Genomic DNA, 14,918 nt, shown 5'->3' with positions numbered 1-14,918 from the left:
ACCCACGCTCATAATGAACCCACTCCCCATTTTCGCCCCCGAGAATAAAAAAAAAAAAAAAAAAATGTTCGGTGGCGCGTCCTTCGTTTCGACTGTCGCATCCACAGCTCATTTATTGGCAGCGTGCCGGATGCTGCGCAGCGATAACGCCACAACGTGTTTATCTTTTAACTACACTTTTTGTAGATCCTGTGGTGGCAGGGAGCGAACTTAGCAGAGTGCCCGCGTGATGGCTTGATTGCAGAAGCCATGGTTCGAGTTATCATGCCGCGCTTGGGGTGGGGCGGGCGTAGACCACTGCTACAAAATCATTGCCAAGCGTGACAGCTGCAAATGCCGTTTGGAGCGAACAATGCTAAAAGCCGGTGGCATGACCGCAGCCGACCGCGTGCTTTCGTTGATTCATAGATGCAAGAATAAACGACTCTCGCAAAAAAAAAAAAAAAAAAAAACTGCCGCTTCTTAAAGTCCGCAGCCGTCATAGCTTACGCTGGGCCAACGTTCAGCCCGACAAGAACAACTCTCGCGAAAGAAAAAAAAAAAATTGCCGCTTCTTAACCTCCGCAGCCGCCATAGCATACGTTCAGCCCGACGGCAAGAATAAACGACCCGTGGCTGGTGCGGATGTTAAGAAGCGGCAGGCGTTTTTTTTTCTTCTTCTTTTTTTTTTTGCGGGAGTCGTTTAACCTTGCATGTATGAATCAACGAAAGCACGCGGTCAGCTGCGATCATGACACCGGCTTTTAGCATTTTTCTCTTCAAACAGCATTTGCAGCTATCACGCTTTCTACTGATTTAGTGGCAGTGGACTCGGCCGCCCCAAGTGCGGCACGATAAATCGAACCAAGCTTGTGCAGTCAAGTCATCACGGGCACTCTGCTAAGTTCACTCCCCGCCACCGCAGGAGCTATCAAAAGAGAAACGCGTCGTGACGTTATCGCTGCGCAGCATCTTGGCACGCTGCCAAGAAATGCGCTGTGGATGAAACGTCCAAAACGGAGTGGCGCCCACTATCAACATGCAGGCGTAAACACTCGCGATTTCTGTGTGGCGACGCAGAACCCGTGTTTTGAGCTGCCACGGTGGCTCGAGCGGAGAGAGGGACGCAGTTCCAACAAGTTGGGAATTTTTCGCTCTATCGCTGCCGCTCATCGCTGAGATCGCTCAATCGCTTGCATGTGAGCGAGCTGGCCTCAACACTTTTTTTTTTTTTTTAAGAATTCTCGGGTGCAAAAGTGGAGGGTGGGTTCATTATGCGAGTGGGTTGATTACGCAACGAATACGGTATAGGTTTTGTGCATTGTAAGTGCTGTCACAAGCGGATTTCTGTATATCGAATTATCGATATATCGAACTATTTCGCGATCCCCTTCGAGTTCGATATATCCGGGTTCGACTGTATTTGCATATTCTGTTGGCTCCACAACTTGAAGAAAGAGTATTTTGTAACTAGGCCTAGTTGCCTGCAGAGTTGGTGTTTATTTAAAATGTGCATTTGCAGTGTTTCTTTAACGGCAGAACTGCATTTATATATATCTCCTCCAGAAGTATTGCAGCTGTCAAATTGGTGTTTTTGGATAAGATGACTGCAGGTTTACAGGTGGCACTTTCAGATGTAAAGAAATTGTGTTGGATATGTTATTCTTACTTCTATGAGACATTAGTGCACTCTTTGTGCGAGGGATGTATCTGAAGAAAGACATTGCTTAAAGTTATCAAGGCTTTTACTGTGCTATAAGGTCAGGCATAGTTTTTGTCATTTCAGCTCTTCTTCAGTTGCCATGCTGATGAGAGGCAGGTGTAAGCTTTTAAAGAGATACCCTTTTCCGCAAGTCTCCAGTCTGTCAGTTTAAAATTTCAGACTGCATGCGTCAATTTCATAAAAGTCACTAGGAAATATAACCCCATGGTATGGTGACCTTTCGTTGTACGAGGATCTCCAATTTGACTCATATTTATTTGTAATTTGCAGATGCAGCCACCAATACAAGCTGGAGCAGGTCTGTGCCTTCGCAAAATCCTCCAGGAGGAAACAAGCTGTACCAGTGCTCTGAATGCAGCTTTGCCACAAATCGTGCAGGCGTAAAACACCACCACAAGATGCTATTCATAGAGAGCCGCTTTCAGTGCAGTGAATGCAGCAAGTGCTTTACGCAACACGTCAATTTGGTGCGGCACCTTCGCATCCACACAGGCGAGAGACCCTACCAGTGCACACGCTGCAGCAGTACCTTCATACAAGCCAACAGTCTAACAAGGCACCTTCGCACTCATACTGGTGAGAGGCTGTACAAATTCCACCTGCGTTTCATGGTTTTTGAAAATCTAGTCGAACCCGGATATATCGATTTTCGGTTATATCAACCTCACGAAATATCTCCTTGAAAATCCCATGTAAAAGTATAGGAAAGCTGCGTCATATATCGAGCTCAATTTCACCGGTCGTTCAATATATCGAGCTACACACTACGCACTGGAAAGTGTGCCTTCCCCAAAGACGATTGCAGCACCCTCGGCCGTTTGCCGCGTGACGTTTTCAAGCCACGCGTGGAAGGAATGAGAGGGGACAGTTCGGCGACGGCTGGTCTAGGGCAGCACCGTGCCCATTCCCCAAAGGCGAGCCCATCTGCGCTTATCGTTTCCCGCGCGGCAGCACGTGTCGTTTGCAAGCCATGTGCGTGAATGAACCAGAGAGAACCGGTAGGAACGAGAGGGGAAAAACGCGATAGAGTGAAGCGCAAGGGTGTGCCGATTCCTTTGCCGAGCTATCTCTCTCCTTCCTCTCTCCCGGCTTTCATTCGCAGCAGAACGCGCTACACATGCGCCAAGCCAGCTCAGCCCGTTTTCAGACAGAACGTCAGACGCTTTCGCCAGCTTGTCGTGAACCCTCTGAGCGCGGCGGCTGACGTGGCTATGGCGCCTGCAGATGTTAAAGGGCCACTGTCCAGGGAAGGCCCTTTTAAGCAAAGGAGCCCAGTGTTTCTGATCAGGTACCGGAGATAGTCTGTGCAAAATGCTACAGTGACACGCGCGCCGCAAAGCATCGAAAATACAATTCAAAGCTCACTCATGCTCTCCTTTGGGAAGCCAGCTTCCCCGTTTCCTGCGCTGGCCCGACGGGCCACAATAATGACGTACGTACCACGAACGACTTCCATTGGTCCGTCTCGCTGACTGACGGGAGAAGGATGGGTGTCTACCGCTCGCTGCACGCTTTTCCCTCGCCACGGCCAGACTGAATCTAGCGGCGCGCGCTCCCTCGGTTTTTTTTTTTTTTTTTTTTTTCGCGCTAGCGGAGTGCCACGCCCCACCTCCCGCCAAACGCGGAGGAGGAAGGAGAATTTGTCTTGCGGAGGCTAGACGACCTCGGGCAGGAGAGTGAAAAACCTTTGCGAGGGAACGGAAGGAGAAAAGAATGACAGAATCCGGTGATTGCGGTGGCTGTAACTGCGTTATTAGTTGCTCTTTTCAAAAACATTTTACGGCCTTGCGTTCTAGGGGCGAAGTCTCACAGTCACCGGGGAAGAAAATATTTTCGACCGGAGGGTGGACAGTGGGCCTTTAAGAAGCGGCAGATCTCACTCTCTCTAACTATCTTTTTTTTCTTTTTGTGCAAGAGCCGTTTATTTTTATCATTGTGCTGTACGCACGGCATAGCGTAAGATATGGTGGCTGCGGACGTTAAGAAGTGGCAGTTTTTGTTTTCTTTTTTTTTTTGCGGGAGTCGTTTATCCTTGCATGTATGAATCAACGAAAGCACGCGGTCAGCTACGATCATGACTCTGGTTTTTAGTATTTTTCCCTTCAAACAGCATTTAGCGATCACTCTTTCCAATGATTTTGTGGCAGTGGACTACGCCCGCCCCAAGCGAAACCGTGGCGTGATAAATCTGACCAGGCTTGTGCAATCAAGTCATCACGGGCACTCTGCCAAGTTCGCTCCCCACCACCGCAGGAGCTATCAAAAGATAAACACGCCGCCACGTTATCGCTGCGCAGCATCTTGGCACGCTGCCAAGAAATAAGCTGTGGATGAGACGACCGAAACGGAGTGGCGTGCGCCATGCAAGTGAAAACGCTCGTGAGTTCTGCTGCGGCGACACAGAAACCTTGTTTTGAGTTGCCGCGGTGGCTCGAGCGGCGAAAGGGACGCAGTTCCAACATGTTGGAAATTTTTTGCTCTGTCGCTGCCACTCATCGCTGAGATCGCTCAATCGCTCAATCTCTTGCATATGAGCAAGCTGGCCTTAACGCTTATTTTTTTTTTTTTCATATTCTCGGGTGCAAAAGTGGAGGTTGGGTTCATTATGGGAGTGAGTTGATTACGCGACAAATACGATATAATTTTTTGGCATCGTAAGTGCCGTCACAAGCCGATTTCTGTATATCGAATTATTGATATATCGATATATCGAACTATTTCGCTATCCCCTTCGAGTTTGATATATCCGGGTTCGACTGTATATCGAGTCTGAATTGAAGCCACAAGCAAGGACAATGATTGGCATGCCACAAAACCTACATGCCAATCGCTGTTACTTGCAGGGCGTATCTTAAGTGCCATAACTGAAACTTCGTGTTATGTCTTCTTCTGCTCCACGAGTGCAACATGTTATGCAGGCATTCAGGGAGGGCAACTGCTTTGCATATGCAAAGCAAATGTGCACTGGATGTGCACTGTTGAGATAAAACGTAACTAATGAATAACCTGGTCTATGGTTCGCGCGGTGGCTAAGGAAGTCGGCACAAAAACCTTGAAAAGTGGGGAGACAAACAAATTCAAGGAACCTGCAACTAGCCCTAAGGAAAAAAAAAAAAAAAAAAAAACAGAAGAAGGAATGGCGGTAATTTTGGAATAGGTGAACTGCAGCATGAGACCCTCGATATCACATTACGTTAACCAGCACCTCCAAAAGCGTGGTGCCTATTAAGCCATTCCATGTGATTCCGAGAACTCAAAAGTGATTCCCGCCAGTTCATGTAAAAAAAGAAAGGAGAATATTGGGTGTGTTGACAATCATGCGAAAAGTGTTTTGTCAAAGAATGTGCTTAGGAACATTGTTTGCTGGTTAAAACCCTGTTGAAGTGCCTACGATGCAAAAGGTGGTCTAAGGAAGTTTTTAAGTTGTTCATAAAGCAACATTTAATAACCGAAATTTTATAATTTCATGTTCATCATATGATTTCATAAATGACCCAAGAAAAAATGTATTTTCTTCGGTCTATAAAAATGTAAAAAGTGTAGCATTTTAGGAATTGTGTCGCAATTATTTAAAGGCAGATTTATGCCAAACTTTCCTAGTTTGTGCATGTCCGTGTTCTGATTCCAAATCTGCATAATTTTTTCTTCTACAGCAAATAGTTTTAGATATAGCAATGAAGGCTTTTCTTTTGCTTGGAGGAGCTTTGGTTATTAGAAATTTTATATTATGGTGATGATTTCTGTTTATGAAAGGTCTAGAGTTACCAAGGAGTGTGATAAATATAAATAAGCATTCTAGTACAGTTTGAATGAAAGTTACAGCTTGTCAAAGTTTGCAGAGAATAAGGTTGTTATGGCAACTTAGACAAATTATTTAAAAGAAATGTTAACTAACTTCTGATTTAAAGTTAGCATTGTTGTAAAGTTGATGAGCTTATCTTCCTAGCAAGAAAGGAAGAACAGCAACAGCTGATGCAGAATTGTAGATATTGCTCTTCCAAAATGCCAAATGTATCCAAAGTGCACTTTTGAGAAATCAGGGAGAAATATTTTGGGATATATCTGAAGCAGCGGCTCATTAAAGTGGGTTTTGACTTATTTCCGGTATTGATGCACCACAACGTAGTTTCAATATAATTGCCTGTACAAGAAGGAAATTTTCAATGAACGGAATATGTGGTAGGAGACTGGCACTGAAACGAGTGCGTGTGCATCGCGACCTCTGCAAAGTTGGCGCTGATGTGTTGTGTGACCGTCATTCTCACAACCACATTGTACTGTATTTACTCGCATAATGCTCGCACCCCTAACATTGGGCGCCAAAACTCTGAATTTTATTTCCTCGCATAATCATCGCACCACCAATATCACCACCGTGAGTCGTCTGCTAGTATTAAGAAGCGCCATCTTTGGAGTGCTACTGAACCTAGCTGGCCTCGTGTGCACGCGCTACCAGGCGGCAATAGCGTGCTCGGGTATGTCATCATCAGTTATGCTCCTCTTTTTGTTTTTTTTTAGCTCCATGATGCTCGTAGCTGTTGCTATTTTGCGAGGTGTCTCCACGTGTCGTCATTGTTTCTTCGTTCCGTCTGTGTTACTTGCTTTGTTCCACCATCTACCATGTTCTTGGTGCCGCATCGCAGTGGGGCGTTACGCAAGTTATACAGCTGCTTTTAAGCTGAAAGCTTTCGAGTACGGGCTACAGCATAGCAACCGCGCTGCTAGCAGGCATTTCGGCGTCAACAAGTTCTGCGTAGTGCGCTACTGGAGGCAGCGATTGCAGTGTCGATATGGACTCGGATCAAGTCTCTGATCGAGAGTAGAACTGTAAGGTCTGCTGTGAGCATTATACCACGGAACGCGGGGAGTAATGATGAGGCTGCGTGCGGTAAATAAAGTGCTTTAGCAATTTGTGCTTTTGGCACTCTGTGCTTTTATAACAAGGGTAAGCTCTTCTTGAAAGTAATGTTTTGGGTATATTTACATTAGCTGACCTAAGAATCCCGATTTGCGCCTATTTAAATTTTCTTTCAGCGCTTCAAAACATTTGCTCGAAAATTTTTCCCGCATAATTATCGCACCCCCCAACGTAGCATCAATTTTCCGCGCAAAAAAATTCAAGCATTATGCGAGTAAATACAGTAATTGCAGTCAGCTTGTTTCTAGTGATATGCATTTTTTGCTCGTCTTGCATTAATAACATTCAAAAGCAAGTTCATTTCGACAAGATTTGGGAATCCACTCGTTGCTGGACGCCGTTTTGCCACTAATTCTGCCTGTCAGCGCGATCTGTCGCAATGTTGAAAATATCGCTTATGCGCTGACATGCCTTCTTTCACAAAGGAGATTCATCTGAATGAACTGCCGAGTGTAATGCCTCATTCTATGTGCTGATGTTTCTACTGACCTCACATCCTGTTTTCTGGCAATTCGACCCCTCTGCACCAACTGAAGTTCATACTGATGCTAGTGGTGTTGGCATCGGCGCTGTTTTGGTTCAGCGTAGAGATGATCAAAAGCATGTTATTACATATGTGAGCCGCTCCCTCAGCAAGCCAGAGCGCAGCTATACTGTCACAGAACAAGAATGCCTTGTTGTGATCTTCCCTGTGTAGAGGTTCCAGTCGTACTTGTATGGGCGCCCATTCACGATTGTGACCGGCTATCACTCCCTGTTCTGGCTCGGCAATCTTCGAGAACCATGCAGTCGGCTCATGCGCTGGGCCCTTCATCTCCAGGAGTATAACTTCAATGTTGTCTACAAGAGCGGGCATCGTCACGCCGATGCAGACTGTCTCGCGAATGCTGCTGCCATCAACAAAGTGTAACAGTGACAATTTTGATCACTACATTTCCGCCATCATCCCAGACTTTGCTGACGTTGAGGTTGTGGGGCCCTGCTCCGCGCACGAGGCAGTGCAGCGCACCAGCCACATTTGAAGGGTGCGCCCCATCCCGGCACTTATCACTGCCCCTCTCCCGCCGACGGGGACACCGGTTTTTGATCGATTCCCGCTCGGACCCCATAAAACGAGGCGCGTGGTCGTCTTGCTCCCTCTTCGTTCTCCTGCTGCCCACTTCCTGGCTGCTCTCCCGACCTTGTGGTAGAGCATCCGCCTCGCATTCGGGAGGTACCGGGCTTGATCCCTGGTGTCGCCAGGTACCCACCAGTTTTAAAAACGGGTGCAAGCATTCCCCCGGCCTGGTGCTCGGCTCTTCTTGGGTGAAATGCTTGGGAAAAGGGGTCATGGCCCAAACAGTTGCGCCGATGTGGCAGTGATCCGTTCCACCTCACGTGGCAAAAGCCCATTATGTGGCCCTTTTTTTTTTATTGTGCTTACTCGGCACGTCTGCATGGGCCTGCCAACAACTCGACGACTGCTCAAAGTCTCGAGTCAACTCTCCTCTCGTGGGGTCGAGCTGCCCTCAGCCTGGGGTCAACTCATCACTGAACTTCTCGAAAGTTCCAATAGCCCCACATGGGGTCACACACAACACTTCGTCGAACTTGCAAGTTCCAACCGATGGTAATCTCGAACCACCTTTACAGGTTGAAGTGTTCGAAACTGATTCCGTCCCGGAGGACACAGCGGAGTTAGCGAAGCTTCTTCCAAGCTCTTCTCCTGAGGAAGCTGGGCGCCAAGGCTGGGGGTTCGCTTGTACCCAGTTTCTGCCGGTGGGTGTCCGGCGGTGGGTTTCGAACCAACCACCTCCCACAGTCGAGACGGACGCCCAAACCACTCAGCCACGACTGCTGTATCCGCGATGGTCTTTTGCGGAAAAAGAACTACTCTTCTGTGGGTCCACGATACCTGCTTGTTGTTCCAAAGGCTCTGTGCTCCTCTATTTTACGTGTTATGCATGACGACCCCGTATCCAGACATCTGGGATCGGCTCGCACGCTCCATTGAGTTCAAGCGCGGTTTTACTGGCTGAGAATGCGTTCCGCGGCAGAACAATATGTGGCCAGCTGCATGCAGTGTCAGCGTCATAAATGCGCTACATCCGCTTCACCTGGCCTACTTCACCCTGTTGCGCCTTCCAGGAGTCCGTTTGAGCAGATTGGAATCGACCTTTTTGGACCTTTTCCCAAATTTCCAAACTCTGGATCGTGATATGTGCTGACTACCTTACTTACTATTGTGAAACAGCTGCTCTTTCATTGGCTACCGCGCATCAAGTGTCGCTGTTCCTTTGGACTCGGCCCTCTTGCGGCATGTACCTCCACGAGCAGTAATCAGTGACTGAGGCCGCCAATTCACTGCCGGTATCGTTGAGGAGCTGCTACGTCTATAAACACTCACCTGCAGGCACCCAACATCATATCACCCACAGACAAACAGTTTGACTGAACGCGTCAACAGGACACTGACCACGCTTGCCATGTATGTGGTCTCCGAGCATAAGAACTGGGACACCATACTGCCCTACCTCACATACGCTTTCAATACTGCAACTCATGAAACTACCGGATACAGTCCATTCTACCTCTTGGATGCTCGTCTGCCACGCTAAACCCTCGACACAATCCTGCCATTTTCTATCATTGAAAATCTGGATGTCGCCGAGATGCTGTTCTTAGTTGAAGAAGCTCGTCGGATTACCCGTTTGCGATCAATTGCATCACAAGAGCGTTTCAAGGACTGTTATGATGGCCGCCGGCATGTTACCTATGCTCTGGGCTACATGGTTTGGCTTTGAAGTCCAGTTCGGTGCCACGGCTTGCACCAAAAGCTACTCGCCCACTATGATAGCCCTTATGTGATCATGGCCAGAATTAGTGATATCACTTATATAATTGCACGCGTTTCCTCAACTGGTCGCTGTTCCACGAAAACTGAACTGTTGCATGTCGCTCGCCTGAAGCCATGCCACTCTCGAGAGACAGCATAACTCACCTGATGGGCTTCGGTTGCGCAGAGGGAAATTGTCACGGAGGAACGAAGACGAAGTATTGGAAGGACAGAGTTGTGCGTGGTAAAAGAAGTGGAAGTGCTGTGCTGAACGGGACCAAGATCTGACGTCCGTCTTGCGCGACCCCGTCCTGTGTGAAGGCTTAATTTGCCTTGTCACAATATGTTTAGATAATTAAATATATAACCATGTTCAACTCAAAAACGAAATGACGAATCTTAAATAAAATGTCACGCAAATCATTTTATTTTCCTTTCGTTTGAAGAGGTCATAATGAGTCACAAGGAACGTGGATACCAGCTGTACGTGATGCAATGCCAGCAAATACAGTTTGGTAGACAGAGACTTCAGAATGGTATGCTGACACTAATGGGGGGAGGCTGCCTTTGGCAGCAATATACAGGTCTGTTCTCGAGTTGTATCTGAACATAGTACAAAGATGATTCTATAAGTCAATTTGTCCTTTTCTTCCTTTTGTCCCTAGCCATGTCTGCTAGTTTTATTTCCCTTGTCAAGTTTTACTGTGTCAGGAGCGAAGTTCCATGTTCAAATGTGAAGGCTGGGTGGAGCAAGGAACTGCTTCACCCAGCCTACACAAGCTCCACGAGCTCTATTTTTTGTGCTATCATTTCAGGCCGTACAGCTATGGTGTTGGAAAAAAAAAATGCGTTTGATCGGTTTAGCCACCATCAATGATGCGCATACAAAAGACAGTCTATAAAATGGTGACACTGAAAGCTAGATGTGCACTGTTGAGATAAAACGTAACTAATGAATAACCTGGTCTATGGCTCGCGCGGTGACTAAGGAGGTCGGCACAAAAACCTTGGAAAGTGGGGAGACAGACGAGGTCAAGGAACCTGTGACTAGCCCTAAGGAGAAAAAAAAAAATAACAGAAGAAGGAATGGCAGTAATTCTGGAATAGGTGAACTGCAGCATGAGACCCTCGATATCACATTACGTTAACCAGCGAGGGAAGGGGCATAGCAAAACAACATTTGGTCACCACATGTAAGCGGCTTTGCAGCGGCAATTAAGTACCGCCACGGTTGGGAGCAGAATCTCTGCCTAAGATTTTACAAGCTGCATGATGAGGAGCTTGAATCGTTTCTTTTGGAAACAGAAAAAAATTGCCTGTAAGGACTCGGAAACGGAGACAGCCGCAGTTATCTCAGAATTGAAGGAGAGCAGAGCCTGCTCTGTGCAGTTGAAAAGGTGCCCAGACTATAACGACTCAAGTGTTTTGAAATTTTGGGAGTATAAGTTGAGGCGCCCAGAACTGTATTCACTACAGTTTTAGTAGTGCTTGCTGTGCCATCCACTGTAATCAGCTTTAAGAGAGCATTTTCTGGACTAAAGTATATGCTCTCTTGTCATTGAACCCGGATAAATTTAACCCTCGACAATGTCCTTTTCCTTCACTCTTTCTATGCTGGCAAATAAATAAAAGTTGGTTGCATTTACTGAGCACATAATGAAATTTTGGCGAGCAGCCATGATGTCATGCCATGCTTGTTGCAAATGCTGCGACTAAACGTACTACTCTAGCCTCAAATTGGTTTTAGAAGAAGGTGTATAGCGTGCCTATGCAGGCAATTATAATACTCAGCAAGACCGTGGTCGCATTGTGTCGCAGTCACAGGAGTGAGACCGTAATTAATCCGGTTCTCCGGCAAATATGATAATGACTACAACCCCAATACGTGCCAGAGGGGACCTTTGTCAGCGTTTTTCGGACCACAACCCACGGATTCTTTTGTGCTTCACTCCCATAGAAACGCTAAGCGTCCAGGTGTTTTGCAATATTTAGTCGCACATGATATATACATTGTTAGCCTTGGGGTGTGTGCTTCGTTTGACCTTGATCTGATTTGAAAGCCCTGTAATGGGAGTTGGACGAACCGTTGTACACATAGTAGTATAGGTCTTGCTCTAAACTAAAATTCTTGTGGAATTGTGTACCTGAAAAGCGCTGTAGGAAACATTGTTTTGTTTTAAATTTCAGTGCATGACAGCTTTAGTCGGTTATGTGCCAATGAAAATAATCATTATTTACACCCATCCTGCTCTAATCGTTGGTTACTCATAAGCATTTTGTTGAGGTCTGTGCAACCAGTTGGAGCTCATCGCATCTCACAAAAAACAATACATGGATTTCCAGCTTTTAACTAGTTAAATCTCGTTACAAGAGGCACTGTTATAAGAGACACTCGGTTATAAGAGACACTTGAAAATGGTTTGGTTGGTTTTCCTATGTCTGCCATGTTAACAAAATTGCATAGAAGAGACATGGTTACAAGAGACACTCGGTTACTAAGGACAACTTTTTCAGGTCCCTGGAATAAATTCTTTACTATTTAGAAGAGACACAACCCAGGTGTGCTCATGCAATGCAGCTGAAGCGCACCAATTCATAAATGATGCAATTCAGATTCCCTTAGCTAAATTCTGTTCCATATCAGCATAGTTTTTGTTGTATATGTCAAAAACTGAAAAAGAGTGCTTCCCTATTATTGGGAAGTCAAAACGACCTCGTTGTTTCAGCCACTGGCATTGCATTACTGACACCTTCGAAGCAAATCAAAATGCATGAATGACATCCAGCATATTTAACTCCTCGCTGGTAAAATTTGATCACAAGATGAAAGTTCTGAATCCCGATGCCTTTCTCTTTGTGGACAATGCTTCTTGCAGCACCAAAGTTCTCGTACTCAAAGCCATCGAAGTTATTTTTTCCCTCCAAACTCCACACTCTACTTTCCACCAATAGACAAAAGCATTTAGCACTCTGTCAAGGTGCTGTACAAAACAAGATTGGTAGAACGCCTATTACTCGATGGGCAGCAGGACTTTACAATAGTAATTGATGCAAAGTTTGCTGTTCAGGTGATTTCAGGTGTCTGGAATGGCCTGAGAAGTGAAGCTGTGAAAAACCGTTTCATACAAGCAGGCTTTAAATGTGATGACATAATGTAAAAGGGCCCATACATGATTACTGTGGAAAGCTTCCTTGAAGATGAAACCTGGGCGAGCATCCAAGAGACTGCTGAGGTACGAGAATCTATTGAGGAATTCGTATCTGCACATGTGGATCTTGTGTGCTTCCGAAGAGCTTACAGACTGTGCAATTCTCGCGCAAGTAACTGGCACATGTGCCGTAGAGGACGACTACGAGGACACTTCAGAGGAAAAGTGTCAACATCTGAGGGTGACAAGCATGTAAGAGTGCTTCAAAGGTATTAGAGCAACAGGAAGGCTTGCAAAGTGAAGTGCTTTACTACCAGAATTTGGGAAGGAATACACTCTGCACTCACAAAAATACATACTGGTATGAATAACTTCTTTAAGCTTTCCTGAACAATTCCCTGTTAATGCGCATGAATGCATTTATATGCTGATGTGCAATAAACTGATCAACACAGTGCTTTTAGAATTTTTGGTTACAAGAGAGTTTGCTTACAAGAGACATCTTTTTCGGGTCCCTTGAGTGTCTTTTGTAACGAGATTTTACTGTACTGGAACAGAAAAGAAAACTAATTGTTAAAAAAGGGGAGTAAAAAAAATACACCCGAAGTTTTTTTTAGAACCGAACCCGAACCGACCCTGAAAAAGTTTTGGTTCAACACCCTGGTTTTAGCCATAAATTTTGTTGCAATTTCGCAGGTTGGTGTAGGGAATGACGAGAATAGCTTGAACTCGTGAACGAAGTGGTTTGCAAAATGATCTGTTCCCAACTTTGCACAAAGTGATGTTTTTTTGGTATTCAGGCTTAGTATGGCAAATCAAGGCCCTCGAGGTAAATATACCTGAGGTGGATACGCAGCACCATCTTAGGTTTTAATCTTGAGAATTTTATGGACTAAATTTTTTGAATGGAGAAATTTCTTTTCAAAGTCGATAACAAGCCACAACGGCAGGCACATCCAAGCGGTGACTTCACTGCAAGACATGTACAACTGGCAACCAATGTCTTGGACTCTCAAGGGGCCGAAATTGCATCTGAAAAATCGGGCAGTCGAAAAAATACAAAAAAAACAAACGAATTTGCACTCAAAACATCTCTTTATTTACCGAGTGGCTTGAAAAACTTGTCAGACTGTTCCTGCGGGTCGCTACTTTGCCATACCAATAGGTCAGCTTGCACATCGGTGAGGGTTTTGTTCTCGCTGTAAACAGGATAATTCTTCGGTCCATTAGCTGTGATAGTGATTTCGTATTTGGCGGCAAGAATTCCAACTGCACAGCTTTGAGGTCCTTAATGTGGCCATGCGCAGCGTATTTGTCTACAACCATTAGAACTTTGTGACTTTGGTGCTCGAGCTTCCTTTCAAGCTTTGGTTTGTAATTCTCAAAATAATGTTGTGTTATCCAACCCTTCCTGTTCCTTTCGTACAACATCGGAACATGCACAACCTTAAAATATCCCGGATTTTTTTATTTTCCGATAATGAGCATCGGAAGTTTTTCGGTGCCTAGCATGTTGCTGCCAACTAGGACGGTCAGCTATTCCTTACTGTGGCAAGCGTCTCCAGCAAATGCAGTTTTTTTCCAGTAACAATTTATAAAAGAACCTGGATTTATCACAATTAAACGTGTCTTCGGGCGCAAACTGCTGGAGCAATGTTTACCACAGCGATAATCTTTAACAACAGACGTGTCAAAAGAGCATTTTCACTGCACATCTTTTTAAAGTTCAAGTTGTTTCTCTTCTTAAAATTTCGGACCCAGCCATCAATAAATTCACAACCATCAACGTTCATCTGAAGGGTCTCTGCCTTTTTCTCTACTACATCACCGGCACCTGTTTGGCAATCATGGCTTTCTGCCACATCAGAAGAGCTTCTTCAAGTTTTGGGTGTGCACCCTGGCTCACATTCTTTTGTCGTGATCCAGTATATTTCTCGGCAGCTTCGAAAATCTTCACCATGTTTTTAGTTGGTGCAATATCGTTTGCTTCGAGATTTTAAGTTTCTTGACGACGTCTGTTGGCGACCATCTGCTTTGTACTTGCCTGATAATGACAGCTTTCTTTTCTAATGTCAATCATTTGTAATTTCCTCGCTTTTTGTCAAGTTGGCAGCGGATGATGAAGGCAGTGTCGGCGCCTTACATATCAGCAAGCGATGAAATGATAAAACCAGGATCGGTTGCTGAAGCTGCTAAGCTTAGCGTTGCAGAAGTGAATAACAGTGTGCCCATGGTGCATTGCGAAGAGCACCGCAGACTATGCACATACGCGGCCGACGACTGGCTGCTTGCAGAGGAGCGGACATGTCGCAGGAGTGTGCACCTAGCGGTGCC

The 14,918-nt window shown here is 45.7% G+C and overlaps 1 protein-coding gene across 4 annotated transcripts in view; it reads left to right on the top strand.

The window, feature by feature from the left end:
• Positions 1–14,918, top strand: part of LOC146173735 (uncharacterized) — a 50,251-nt gene that overhangs the window by 11,638 nt on the left and 23,695 nt on the right. For 3 of the 4 annotated variants that reach the window (XM_084583983.1, XM_084583982.1, XM_084583985.1), the window contains exon 4: positions 1,973–2,278. The exons of the other annotated variant lie outside the window; for it this stretch is intronic. In XM_084583983.1, coding sequence (XP_084440109.1) covers positions 1,973–2,278 — 306 coding nt within the window. The remainder of the gene's footprint in view (positions 1–1,972; positions 2,279–14,918) is intronic. 4 annotated transcript variants of the gene reach the window in all.

The sequence above is a fragment of the Amblyomma maculatum genome, chromosome 11, assembly GCF_055883805.1.
Source record: "Amblyomma maculatum isolate TAMU_Amacu chromosome 11, ASM5588380v1, whole genome shotgun sequence".
Classification (NCBI taxonomy): domain Eukaryota; kingdom Metazoa; phylum Arthropoda; class Arachnida; order Ixodida; family Ixodidae; genus Amblyomma; species Amblyomma maculatum.
Note: the sequence above shows the minus strand (reverse complement) of the source record. Positions and strands in the feature narration are given on the sequence as shown.